The sequence below is a fragment of the Bidens hawaiensis genome, unplaced genomic scaffold (genome assembly GCF_021521415.1).
Source record: "Bidens hawaiensis isolate Kalapana, Puna unplaced genomic scaffold, B.hawaiensis_p1.1 tig00012479_1, whole genome shotgun sequence".
NCBI classification, from domain to species: domain Eukaryota; kingdom Viridiplantae; phylum Streptophyta; class Magnoliopsida; order Asterales; family Asteraceae; genus Bidens; species Bidens hawaiensis.
The window spans coordinates 139,674-152,952 of record NW_027492022.1 but is presented as its reverse complement, the minus strand read 5'-3'; the positions used below and the strand labels follow the sequence as shown (position 1 = coordinate 152,952).

General features: G+C 34.7%; 2 protein-coding genes and 1 non-coding gene across 3 annotated transcripts; 2 read left to right on the top strand and 1 right to left on the bottom strand.

Moving 5' to 3' along the window:
* Positions 1-375: 375 nt before the first annotated feature.
* TRNAS-UGA (transfer RNA serine (anticodon UGA)) lies at positions 376-457 on the top strand. The gene has a single exon. It is a non-coding gene; the product is annotated as a tRNA-Ser (tRNA).
* A 598-nt stretch (positions 458-1,055) lies between these two features.
* LOC143541225 (ABC transporter D family member 2, chloroplastic-like) lies at positions 1,056-6,118 on the top strand. Its single transcript, XM_077034104.1, has 9 exons — positions 1,056-1,224; positions 1,329-1,524; positions 1,603-1,670; positions 2,105-2,596; positions 3,178-3,406; positions 3,997-4,229; positions 4,306-4,594; positions 4,768-5,036; positions 5,855-6,118. Exons 1-9 carry the CDS (start codon positions 1,099-1,101, stop codon positions 6,020-6,022), a joined length of 2,070 nt encoding a protein of 689 aa, XP_076890219.1. The 5' UTR covers positions 1,056-1,098; the 3' UTR covers positions 6,023-6,118.
* Positions 6,119-6,587: 469 nt separating this feature from the next.
* LOC143541249 (succinate-semialdehyde dehydrogenase, mitochondrial-like) lies at positions 6,588-10,607 on the bottom strand. Its single transcript, XM_077034124.1, has 18 exons — positions 10,423-10,607; positions 10,233-10,346; positions 10,047-10,146; positions 9,920-9,968; positions 9,753-9,840; positions 9,551-9,661; positions 9,385-9,447; positions 9,192-9,302; positions 8,887-9,108; positions 8,720-8,786; positions 8,466-8,551; positions 8,267-8,299; positions 8,152-8,184; positions 7,891-7,991; positions 7,723-7,808; positions 7,035-7,141; positions 6,881-6,959; positions 6,588-6,797 (listed from the first exon to the last, which is right to left on the bottom strand). The coding sequence occupies exons 3-16, from the start codon at positions 10,099-10,101 to the stop codon at positions 7,047-7,049; spliced, it is 1,200 nt and encodes a 399-aa protein (XP_076890239.1). The 5' UTR covers positions 10,102-10,146; positions 10,233-10,346; positions 10,423-10,607; the 3' UTR covers positions 6,588-6,797; positions 6,881-6,959; positions 7,035-7,046.
* Positions 10,608-13,279: the final 2,672 nt, after the last annotated feature.

Sequence of the window (13,279 nt, the reverse complement as noted above, 5' to 3'; positions counted from 1 at the left end):
GTACCTCATGGCTCATGCTCTAAAATTAATGTTGTATGACATGTTTTAACGACCCTCCATAACGTAATTGTCACATCACACGTCACGCCATCACAAATTAAGGGAGTTAACAATATGTTAGTAGGGATTGTTATTGATAACAAAACTAAAAGTTGGGATTGCTACTAAAATAGTAAGAATTATAATTATTGTTTGGATTATAAAAATCAAAATTTCCTATTATCAATTCATATTTGCATTTTTTCATCTAATTCAGTAAGTAAATAAACAAAATTTACCTTCAATCTAACAATTGGTCGACGTTTAAAGTTTCCTAACTTTGGATGTTCAGAAATAAAACTTCAAAAATAATGTTGTAAAACAAGTTATTAAAAGGTCGATATGTCCGAGTGGTTAAGGAGACAGACTTGAAATCTGTTGGGCTTCGCCCGCGCAGGTTCGAACCCTGCTGTCGACGATAGCTTTTTATATTTTACCATCATTACATCATACTAAATTTATGTTTTTTAAAGATGTTATTATGTTAATAATAATCAATTTAAAAAATTGACTTGGTACTCGATGTCACACACATCTTTTTTTTTTTTCTAAAATCCATGTTGCGGAAATTTTACACATGCGTGTCGGTATAAAATTTTTATTTTTTTTCTTACACGTCCAAAAGTCGTTTATGATGCCAAAACATACTTTTTTATAATACATATCCGTTTTCAAGAAAACTTATATCATCGTTTTGAGAAAAAAAAAAGTTAAACATCGTTACAGTGGACCGAACAATACATGTATCCACAATATGATCAATCAAAGCATGTGTGAAAAATGTTAAGTCATTTTATTGAGTATGAAAAGCATGAAGAAAGTTGAGTTTGAGTTTATTTTTAGTTCTTAATAATAATAAGATCAATTAAAACATTAATAACCTGTTTTATTTATAAGTTGTAAAAGGTTAAAACCATGATAACCGCACACACGATGGAGGGTATGATATGGTTTATTTCAAAATACCGTTAATTAATTATCCAACACATAACAATAACAATAACAATTAACCACCTCTATGCATGGTGATGGTGTTTGAACAACAATCTTATTCTCATCATGGCTATTCCATCACAAAAGTTTCTGGAGATGGAACAAAGACACAAATTCATACCTCTTTCTACCTCTTCAACGTCTCCCGCCGATCCTCCTGTTATCCCACCACTTCCACAACGACCCGAGGAGGTATATATTATTATTATTATTATTATTACATTTATGATTTTGATCAATTTGTATATGTTTGAAATTATATATACATTGTTTTGTTTGTTGTTGTTAATCATCAGAATGCGCCTCGAAAGGCCCCTGATCTGCCCACGCTGTTCAGGAGATTTTATAAAATCGCTGCTCCGTATTGGTTTTCTGATGATAAAAAACAAGCCAGAATAAGACTGGCTACCGTGTTTGTCCTAACGTTAGGAACCACAGGAATCAGTGTCGGTTTTAATTTTCTCGGTCGTGACTTCTATAATGCACTTGCTGGTAAGGATTTATTTATTCATGTACATATTTGATAATGATAATTTGCTGATTGTACGTTAATCCCATGCATTATGCTAGAGAAAGATCAAGCACGGTTTAAGAAACAAATATTGTATTACATCGCTGCGTTTGCTGGTGGAATTCCGGTGAGCACATTGCTGCATTCTTTTAGGTATTGATCATATGTCTACTTGATTTTTGTTTCCCACTGTTGGTGGAATTGTTGCATTCATAATTACATGATCACGCAGAGCGGAAGCTAGAAAAATAAATTCTCAAAGAAAACTGTTATATTTCCGAATGAATAAAACGAGTACTTAAGGTGAGTTTATAAAGAAATCAACTATTAATACTAAAACTAATAACGCATCGAAAGTAAATAAGGGCCCGTTTTAAGTTTGACTTTTTCCTGCCATGTAAGAGTCTGCTAACTCTTGAATCAGCTCCTCGTCACATAAACATTACTTACAATAATATAACATCCACTCGTGACCATGCAATACCCTGCTAACCAGTGGGACCAGGACTTACGCTAGACAAGTGGTCTTCAAGGCAGGAAATCATATTATGGTTTTTGCAGATATTTGTGATAAGAGATTATGCAAGAGAAACGCTTGCGTTGAGATGGAGATCTTGGATGACTAAGTATTACTTAGAAGGATACCTCAAGAATCAGACATTTTATCATATACAGTCTCTATCAATGGTTGATAATCCAGATCAAAGAATTGTTGATGATCTAGGTTCTTTTACAGACACGGCACTTTCGTTCTCTTTGATAATCTTCAATGCATTGGTGGATTTGATATCTTTTAGCAACATATTGTATAGCATATATCCACCTCTATTTGGTGTGCTTTTAGTATATTCAGTTGCGGGAACCGCCATCAGCATTTTCCTTGGAAAGGGGCTGGTAAACTTAAACTTCTTGCAAGAGAAAATGGAAGCCGATTTCCGTTATGGGCTCGTACGCGTTAGAGAAAATGCGGAGTCCATTGCGTTTTATGGTGGCGAGGAAAATGAGTTTAAACTCCTTTTGCAGATGTTCAGACGTGCTTTTGAGAACTTCACTGTATGAATCCTTATATATAGATCTAAAACTTTTGGGCTTGTAAACGAACTGCTCGTGTTTTTTCGTTTAACTTTCACCGGACAAATGATTAAACACGAACAATTAAACGAGCGAGCTTTTCTTGACCGTGTTTGTGTTTGTTCGTTAAGAAAATGAACCTATTCGTGTTTGGTTATGTTCGTTAACAATATAAACGAACACGTCATAAATGTAAATGAACAAATGCAACTAAAGTACTAAACATAGATGAATGAACTTAACTGAGCTAAAAACCAATTTAACATAAATATGAACAACAACGTTTTGGGCTTAAAAAGGTGATTAAAATAACACTATGCTGTAACGGGCCTGAAAATTTAAATTAAAACGTAAACAAACGAACTTAAACAACTTAAACTAACGGGCATAAATGAATTGAAACAAATGAACTTCACAAAGCATGTGTTCATGTTCAGTCGTTTAACTAAACGAACTCCGCCAAACAGTTCATTGAACGTTCGGTTTGTTTACAAGCATGCAATTATACAAACTTTACTTTTCATAACATTTTATATATATATATTTTTGTGAAATATATGCAGAAATTGTTGATATCTACAAGAAATCTGGAGTTTTTCACAACTAGTTATCGCCACGTGATTCAGATTCTTCCTGCTGCAGTTGTTTCACCTATGTATTTCTCAGGGCAGATAGAATTTGGTGTTATCAATCAGTCTGTTTCTGCCTTCAGTCATATTCTTGGAGATTTTTCCCTCATTGTTTATCAGTTTCAGGAAATTAGTGCCTTTTCAGCTGTCATTGAACGACTAGGTACTTGTAATAGCCATATATCTAGGCTTGTAAAAGAATCGAACAAACACAAATAGTGCATGTTCATGTTCATGTTCGTTCGTTTAACCTTAACCAAACAAACGATAAAAACAAAAAAATCATTAGACGGCGGGGTTTCTTGTTCGTGCTTGTTTGTTAAGAAAATGAATGTTTTCGTGTTTGTTTATACTCGTACGTTAAGAGTGTAAACGAACCGACATAACTGAACATGATGAACGAATCTAATCGAAAACCAATTAAACGTAAGTGTGAACATCAAACTGTTAGTCCTATAGGTAAATAAAATTAGACTAAATTGTAACAAACCTATAAATTCAAAATAAAAATATAAACGAACTTAAACTATCATGAACTAACGAACACAAACAAAAGAACTTAAACAATCATTAACTATAAACATAAATGAACGTAACCAAACAAATATAAACGAATTCAACTGTTCTTCATGTTTGTTAAACAAACTTCTTGTCGAACGGTTCACAAACAGTTCACTGAACGTTTAGTTGGTTTACAGGCCTACATATATCCAACTTCAAAATCTGAGACCTAACTTGTATATAATCATGCAGGGGAATTTGATGATGTGTTGGATTACACGAGTACTAATGACCCTCTTGAACCCTTTGATGAGATTCAACTAACTTTTATCAATGTCAAAGACTCGCTCTTTTTTCCCTCCAAATCATCTTTAGAAGCACAAAAGCTGTTGGAGATTGAGTGTCTGTCCGTACAAACTCCCGCAAACAAAGGCCTACTTATCAGAGACTTATCACTGACAGTTCACAGCAATGAGCATTTGCTGGTTAGAACTCATTGTCAACTTCATAGTTGACTTTTTGCCATTAATTAACTAACTAACCGTGTTGGTTCAATGGCAGGTTACTGGACCGAGTGGGAGTGGGAAAACTTCTTTGTTAAGAGCTATTGCTGGGCTTTGGCGTACGGGTAGAGGAAAGATCACATTTTATGCTAAATATACACCCGATGAATCAAGTAAGACGGTTGACATTCATAGTGATGAAAAAAGATCAAAATACCGGGAATTTAAAGGAGTATTCTTCCTTCCACAAAGGCCTTATATGGTTTTAGGCACCCTTCGACAACAGTTGCTGTATCCCACATGGCCCAGTGTTCAGAATTCTCCACCACGTAAATCTAAATCAGCTGGTATGCATGTACTTATAAGAACTAGGCCTGTAAATGGACCAAACATTCAGTGAAATGTTCGTGAACCATTTGGCAGGAAGTTCGTTTATATCCATTTATTTAATAAACGAACGAACATGAACAATGTCTTGTTTCATCATTATGTATTCAGTTTCCACAATGGGATTTTGCAGGTTCGTTGCCTTTTTTTGAAGATGCATCGGGGCCTGAAGTTAATGATGCACCGTTTTTGCAGCCTAAAACAGATGATCTAGTAAAAGCTTTAGAAGATGTACGTCTTGGCTACGTGTTGGCACGGTTCGGTCTTGATACGGTTAATGAGTGGTCCAGTGTTCTTTCTCTTGGTGAGCAGCAACGGCTCGCGTTTGCACGCTTGTTGCTTTCTCGACCGGACCTTGTTCTCTTGGATGAATCCACTAGTGCTCTAGATGAAGACAACGAGGTATTTCTTGACTAATAATAATGTTAACAAGGATTGCCTCTCGTGTTACAGTGGGAATTCTTCAGTCGGTATCGGTTCGATTTGCTACGTTACCGTACACTTGTACAGTACTGGCATTCGGTATGATAACCATAAGAAAAGAGCCAAAGAAATATAGTTGTGATAATGACAAAAGGATTTTGACACATGTTTTACATCCAAATATCCAATTGATAAATCATAGAAACAAATAAAGCCGTGATATGCCCAAAAGGATACCAACAAGTGTTTTACTATGATCAAAAACCATAGAAACAAATACCGTACCATGTCGATATCGAGTCGCTTCGTCACAAAATTTATACCAAAATTTCAAGAAAAAAAGAAAGTTAAACACACCTGCGTAGACTTTTTATAAAAGTTGTGGCCAAATTTCAAAGAACAAAAGTTTCGTGGTCAGTCTAAAAAACTTGAAAACTATATTGATTCAAATTTATATAAAAAAAAATTGTAGCAAAACTTTAAACATATAAAACTTGTGGTCAATTTATTGAAAATGAACACTGTACTAAATTAAATTTTTTTTTAAAACCTTTGTGGCTAAACTTTAAAACATAACTATACTAACAGACAGATATATCATATATGGGTGGCAGGGTAGCGGGCTTTTTCGTATCAGTTCACCCGAAACTATTTAGTATTCTTTTCAACAATTACAAAAATATGTCACATAAATACAGTTTTGCTACTGTTTCTTTTTAAGCTGCCTTTTGTGGGCTTGTCTGAGTTGACCCGTTCATAGGTTAAAATATTATTGACTAACATGCTTATATTTGCAGGCTCACTTGTATGATAAAGTTAATGAAGCAGGAATCACATACATAAGTATTGGGCACCGAGCAAGCCTTGTTAAATTCCATAAAAAGGCTTTGCAGATCACACCTATGCGTTGGGAGTCTACGCAGCCTAACTGGAGCATAAAAGAAAGCCCGGTCTTTGATTGTTGAGCGGGTTATATCCTTCATATCTGCAATCATAAATCTTGATTTGCAGGGTCAGTTGTTCATCTATAGATATACTTGTACCCTCAATAAAGTATCCCAGTTGTAAACAATAAATGTGAGATGCAACTTTCTATTTTATCATCAGATGAGTATATATGTAGCAATTAGCATCCTTGATTTATTCAATTTATTTTGTTATAACTTTAATAATAACCTTGAAAATGGTTCCATATTTTCATTTTTGAATATAATATATACAGAAGCGTTTAATGAGCGTTTACATTGTTTGTAAACATCATTGTAATTCGTACCGGTATAAGTTTTAAGAACAACGATGGATATAAGTTTATAGTATGAAAAAATATAACCTCACAAGCAATACATCATTCGGGCAAAGCAGCTTGGGGTGTTTTACATATTTTGTTAATTCTAATGAAAACAACTTATTTTTTTAAAGTATCACTTCAAAATAACCAATTTTACAATCCCCGGTAATGAGGATGTAATTGAAATATATTGTGCTGTAAATAAACTTTTCTATAGGCTCCGGAATAAGATACTGCAAGTGTTTGAAAAGCAAAACAAACCAGTTTATTTATTAAGCAAGCTAACACAATTCAGGTTACACCAATTATTCTGAAAAAAACATACAATCTCACCAACCACGAACATCTCTACTACACCTATCTCACCCTCGAACAACCTCCGCCTCGCTAACCAATGAACGCGAATCTCAGAACCCGAATCAACCCAAGTTTCCCATACAAATATACTTGATCTGCAAATAACCAACAATGGCACACATGTTTCAGAACATGTTCTATTCAAACAGGTCAAATTACATGTGTTTTTGGTACTTACTTCGGTGTACTCATCCAATCCATATTTGGAACCTTTCCCGTCCTAATCCAGACTGCTTATAACCTCCAAATGGTGCCACCTGCATGTCATCCATTTAAGTCATTTGGTTGATAACAGGTCAATTTCAACAAAACAGGTCGAATGAAAAACTTACCTCTGTAGAAACTTATCCCTCATTGACTCCGACTATACCATACTCAAGAGCCTCAGATACACGCCACGAACGCTTGATACTATTTGTAAAAAAGTAAGCAGCTAATCCTGCACATGTATGCATATGTTTTAACAACTCATATGCCCTTACAAAGTGGTAAAAATATTAAATATACAAAATTCATTAAAAACAATATATTAAATGTCTATTTTACTCTTATTTTTCTTTAACTTCAAAATTTCATATATGGATTTGAACTTTAAAATTTTTTATTTACCCATTTTTAGCTTCTTCTTTTTTTACCTAATTTTAGCTTAATTTTTTTTATTTTACCCATAAACAATAGTTTTTTTAAAATATTCGATTGCCTATTGTTTAATCACATGCGATTAAACTTGGTTCGATTGTTTAACTTGAACATACAGATCCAAATGCTCAATTATCTGTCGTTGAGAGAACAAAAGAGAGACAACGGTTCCGTTCGCTTGCTCGTCGTTGATGTCGATCAAAATCCGATTAAGAAATAGCGTTTAACCAGATATAATGAAAAAGTGGTAGAATGATCATTAAGTAAAAGTTCATTAAAGTTAGGGGGTATAACTGTATATCATATATTTAGTTTTGGTTGGCTATATATGAAAATTTTCTAGCTTGTAAAGGTATATATGAAATTAATCCTATAAAGAACCTGCATTAGTGTCGTTAGCAATCCGTATAGCTTCTTCTTCGGTTTTAAACCGTATAATAGGTGCAACAGGTCCAAATACTTCCTGCCTGTACCAACAAATATTCAAAATAAAATTTTCAACAATTTCAATGAACTAACATGATATTAAGAAAGAAAGTTTGAGATTACCTTGCTATGAGCATATCGTTCTTGACATCACCTATAATTGTAGGCTCATAAAAAGTAAACCCGAGGCTATGCCTCTTACCTCCTGCGAGAACTTTTGCTCCCTGTGTTCAACAATAGTTAATGGAGGATAGTTTTGGCATTTGCATGTTTTGGTAAACACGTTGGATGTCAATGTTCTAGGATAATACTTCTTGGATTGATACAAGTTACCAAAAAAGCAAACAAGAAGACATAAGTTTGAATTTATGTGGTAAATCATACCTTTGAGATAGCATCTTGCACAAATGACTCAACCTGCAAGTTAACGAAAACAAAAGTTAAATTGATTCAAATGTATTCAAGATGAAAATTTTGAAACTTTGAAAAAATATAGAACCTTCTGTACAGCAGCCTCGTTGATAAGTGGCCCCTGCAAAAGATATTCAGAACCTATTAAGTACTCTAAATTTTAGCTGATACTAAAGTTGTTTTAACTTGTTTAAGAAATTTATATACTGCAGACAATGAAAAACCATATACTCAGGATACAAATTGGTCAATTTGACTATCTTTAGTAACATGTATAAACTGATTACCTGAACCACACCTTCACTAAAACCATTGCCAACTTTAAGGTCCTTAACAGCATTTGAAAAGGCACTTGTAAACTTCTCATATATGCCTACAAAAAACGTAAACAGATAAACATACTAACCATAAAAAATATTCAAATTACCTTAATCCAAACAAAAAGATTATTTATAAAAACAGGTAGAAAGCAAAAAAAAAAAAAAAATGTCACATTTAAGCTTTAATCACGCTGTGATTTAGAAATAATTTCTTTTTATACCTTCTTGCACAAGGATTCTATTTGCACATACACATGTCTGTCCACTGTTGCGGAATTTGGTTGCCAACTGAAATCACAGGAACCTTTTTAATACAATATTTTGATAAGTCATAAATAATAACAATATGTGATATCATACGTTAATGATTAAAATGTGAATTACTTACAGTCCCTTTCAGTGCCACTTCCAGATCAGCATCATCAAAGACTATGCAAGGTGCATTACCACCAAGTTCTAAAGATACCTTTTTAACAGTCTCGGCTGCACCAGCCATCAGTTTCTTTCCAACAGCTGTTGAGCCAGTAAATGTTATCTTTCTTACTTGTGTGCTCTCAAGCAAAGTATCTCCTATTTTAGGAGCATCTCCCATCACCACGTTCAACACACCCTGTCATTTTACAAAATACAAATGAATTTTAAAAAAACATAAAATACGATTATATATCATGATGGTAAGTTTATAAGACATACCGGTGGGATTCCAGATTGAAGCGCCAGCTCAGCTGCTGCTAACGCAGTCAAAGGTGTAAACTCAGAAGGCTTTATCACCACGGTACACCCACATGCAAGAGCAGGGCCAACCTGACACATTAGCAATACGGGTATTGGGTCAAAACGAGCCGGGTTGATATGTTAATTAATGTATAAAATAGTAAAATCCTACCTTCCGAGTAATCATTGCCAAGGGGAAATTCCATGGAGTTATTGCAGCAACAACACCAACAGGCTGCATTTTGCATGCATCATTATACTTAATTCCCAAAGAACATGACAACCTATATTGAATTCAGATGTTTATAATAACAAAGAGTTTGCATGAAATAAGCGACCTGTTTTAGAACAAGAACACGGCGATCAGGCAGTGTTGATGGAATTATATCACCATAAACACGCTTTGCCTCCTCTGCAAAGAACTCAAGGAAACTAGCCCCATATCCAACCTGCAACACTCGAGAAAATCACATAAATAACCACAAATATTAAATCAGTACAAAAAAACATATCCAATATGTGTAATATCCATATCCATACCTCCCCAATTGCTTCTTTTAGAGGTTTTCCTTGCTCCAGAGTTATAAGCTCTCCAAGTTCCTCTTTATGTTCCATCAGCAAGTTATACCTGTTGTCAAGTTAACTATTCATAAGTAATGTCATAACTTATAAGTAAACAAACTAGCTACAATATCAAAAACTATTACCAACTACGCAGGCGATTACTTCTTTCGGAACCAGTAAGCTTGCTCCAATCTACACAGAAATTAACATCCTATCACATAAACCACATGCAAACTCAATAATAATATTTCATCAGTAAACAATTCGTACGGCCAAACGCTTCATAGGCGGAAGAGATAGCATCCTTAGTCTCCTTCTCTCCCATGCAAGCAACGGAAGCAATAACCTCACCACTAGCAGGATTATTAACCTAATAACAAATGCATAATTATTGTTACTTAGGTTAATTACACCTAATAAAATGATAATTAGACCTAATTTGATACAAATGAGTACCTCAATAGTCCGTCCATCGTAGGCATCAGGTCATTTGCCTCCGATCAAACCTTTGGTTTGCAGTAATCCGGAGCTTTTGAGCCTAGAAACAATACTTTGTGTTCCGGTGGTCATCTGAAACCTCAATTCGTTATTAAATCAATCAAAACCCTAATAATGAAGTAATAATAATAATTAAGAACGGACGAACCTCTCGATGTGGAATAGTGTTGAATTTACAACGTAAAGAGTGAATTGTGGTGGTGCGATGGAGTACTGATTTTAACATCATGATTTCCGACTGTTTCCGCCACGTATTTGACGCCGGTCCGCCGCCTACGGGTGACGGTACAAATGGCGATCGTATCAACAAATGGAAGAAATGAATGTCAAGTTTTGAATTTCTGAGTCAGGATTTGTCGTACCACAAATAATAATAATCTCTAGATATTTTTATTCAATTATAACATGTAAACGAGTCCAGCTATTGTTTTACGGGGCGTAAACGAGTCGAGCGGTTGGAAATTAGATCTATAAGAAACTCGAAACTACCCGAGCCTTTAACAAAGAACGTTTTTTCACTAAAGTTGGAACACCTAAACACTTCGAATATGAGATATGCACTAGTCGATTTAGAAGTAAATCACTAAGTTACCTTGGAACGATTTGTATGAGCGTAACCGGCTCAACACTCCTAGGATTTTGCGATATTGCCTTGTTTTAACAACAAGTTCAAATGTAAGATCGAGGCACATACTCAAGGATGCTAATGATAGAGCTACATAGACATCAATTTAAAAATATGGTTTGTTTAGCATTTAACAACTTCTTGTAAAAAAACACAATGCGTAACTTATTTCATGCTACGCTGTTACATAGGCATAAAATTCTTAATTTTATATGGTTCATTTCTAACAACGCTCTATTTATCGCACGTCTTTTCATCTATTAACAAACTCTTTTATTTATATATGAGTTTTAAATAATTAAAATCTCATTTAATTTATGTATTTCAAAACTCATGTTTTACTTTTAACTAACTATTTGTTTAATTATAGAACATTTATAAAATAACTTTAATCAAAGTTTAATGCCTCGTTGTTAAGCTTGTGTTGTTTACTTTTAAAACCCTTTTATAATATTTTGATTGTTTTACTACGATGGTAAACTTTAAACCCAAAGTTTAAAGTTTAAACAATATGAAAAATGAAACAAACACAAGTTGCGAATCAGGCTAAATAGTGCATGATATTTACGAGAGCAAATTAGCAACATCAAATGAGTCAAAGGAGACCAGATCTAAAAAGTGCATTCTTGAATCCATTCCCACTTCAAAGTCTTCATATTGTTCTCCGTGACATCTTTGATTTCCTAGGTTCTTAATCTTCGCATTTCCATCTTGAGTCCTTGTCTTGGTATGATCGAAACTACAATAACAATATATTGAAAATGATCTAACTACCAAAAAAGGCTTCCAAAACATCCATAATACGCCTTCCTTTGAAAATTGCACTGTTATGAAAACATGATTGACATAAGACCATCTCCAATGGCAAAGAAAATTGAAGCCCTTACATGCCCTTGATGATGTGGATTGATGATATGGATGAGAGAGAGATGTGAGAGAGTGAATAAAGCCCTTAGCTAAGTGTAACGCCCTGGAATTTGACTGGTAGACAAAAATCAAGGAATCATCGGAAACTATACACTTTGGGGTTCTGGACGATAAGTTCGGAACCCATATCATTGGAGAAATCTGCTTTTATCATTTGAAATGTTTATTTTATAAAACGACATTTACGCCTGGAAAATATTAATTTTTATGCTTTTGAAAAATAAAATGTTCTTATTTAAAAAAAAAAAAAAAAAAAAAAAAGATTTTAAATAATTATTCGGAAAATGGTTTATAAAAGTTTTGCTGAAAAAGTTTTAGTTTGTTTAAAAACTTATGAACTCGACTAGTCTTGACCCGTCGGTAGCCTAAACCCGAACCCGAGTCACCCGAGTATTTAAGCGGAAAATCAAGTATTCTTACACCATCTCTTTCATTTCCACCAACACTTCCCACCCAAACACTCCCACTTCTAGAGAGAGAGTAGTGAGAGAAAGTCATCCAATCTAAGATTCGAGTCCACCAATCTGTTTATCGTTGTTGTCGGTAAGATCTTCTTGAAAATCATACGTTTTTACAACCAAAACCCGCCCCGAATCGAGCAAAAACTCCGACTTTTGTGTCAAGTGTGTTCTTGGTCAAAAACCGTCATTTTTGGTGTCAAAATGCAAGCTTTTGTGTTTAAAAGTACTAGGAATCGATACCCCTTTCAATCCCGAGCATTTCCATGTCAAAAACTTCGATTTTGGGTCAAAAATCTGGAAAATCTGGAAAACCCGTGGGTATCTCCGTCGCCCAGCTTTCAGTCGATCGAATCAGTTCATTCGATCGAACCAGTCGATCGAATCAGTTCATTCGATCGAATGTGTCGATCGAACCAGTCCAGTCGACCGAATAGGAAAGCAACCGAATGGTCTCCAACTCATTCGACCGAATGAGCTTCGTATTCGATCGAACGTCTGTCTATTCGATCGAATGTGTTTCTATTCGATCGAATGTGTGTCTATTCGATCGAATGTGTTCCTATTCGATCGAATGTGTGTCTATTCGATCGAATGTGTTCCTATTCGATCGAATCAGGTCAGAACCAAGCTGTTTCGTCTTTAAAACCTAGTTTTTGCTCGAGATCGTGTAAGGCTTACACTCTTAGACTTAAACTGCGTTGTTAACTTATTATGTCCTTGTCTAGACTTAGAGGATCGACGTTTGACAGCACCCGACCGCCCTAGCAACCACACCTAGTCAACCAGGTGAGTTCATAGCCCCCATTTTTCTTTTAAAGCCTTTCAAATCATTGGGGGTGAAAACATGGTAAATGTACACGTTTTGACAAAACACATTTATTCAAACATTACTTATCATAAACACTTGACAAATCTTTTGCAAACAATGAACATTGGGAAAACAAGTAATCATGGCAGGTTACGCGTACCTTAACTTTCTCGGAAGTTGTGTA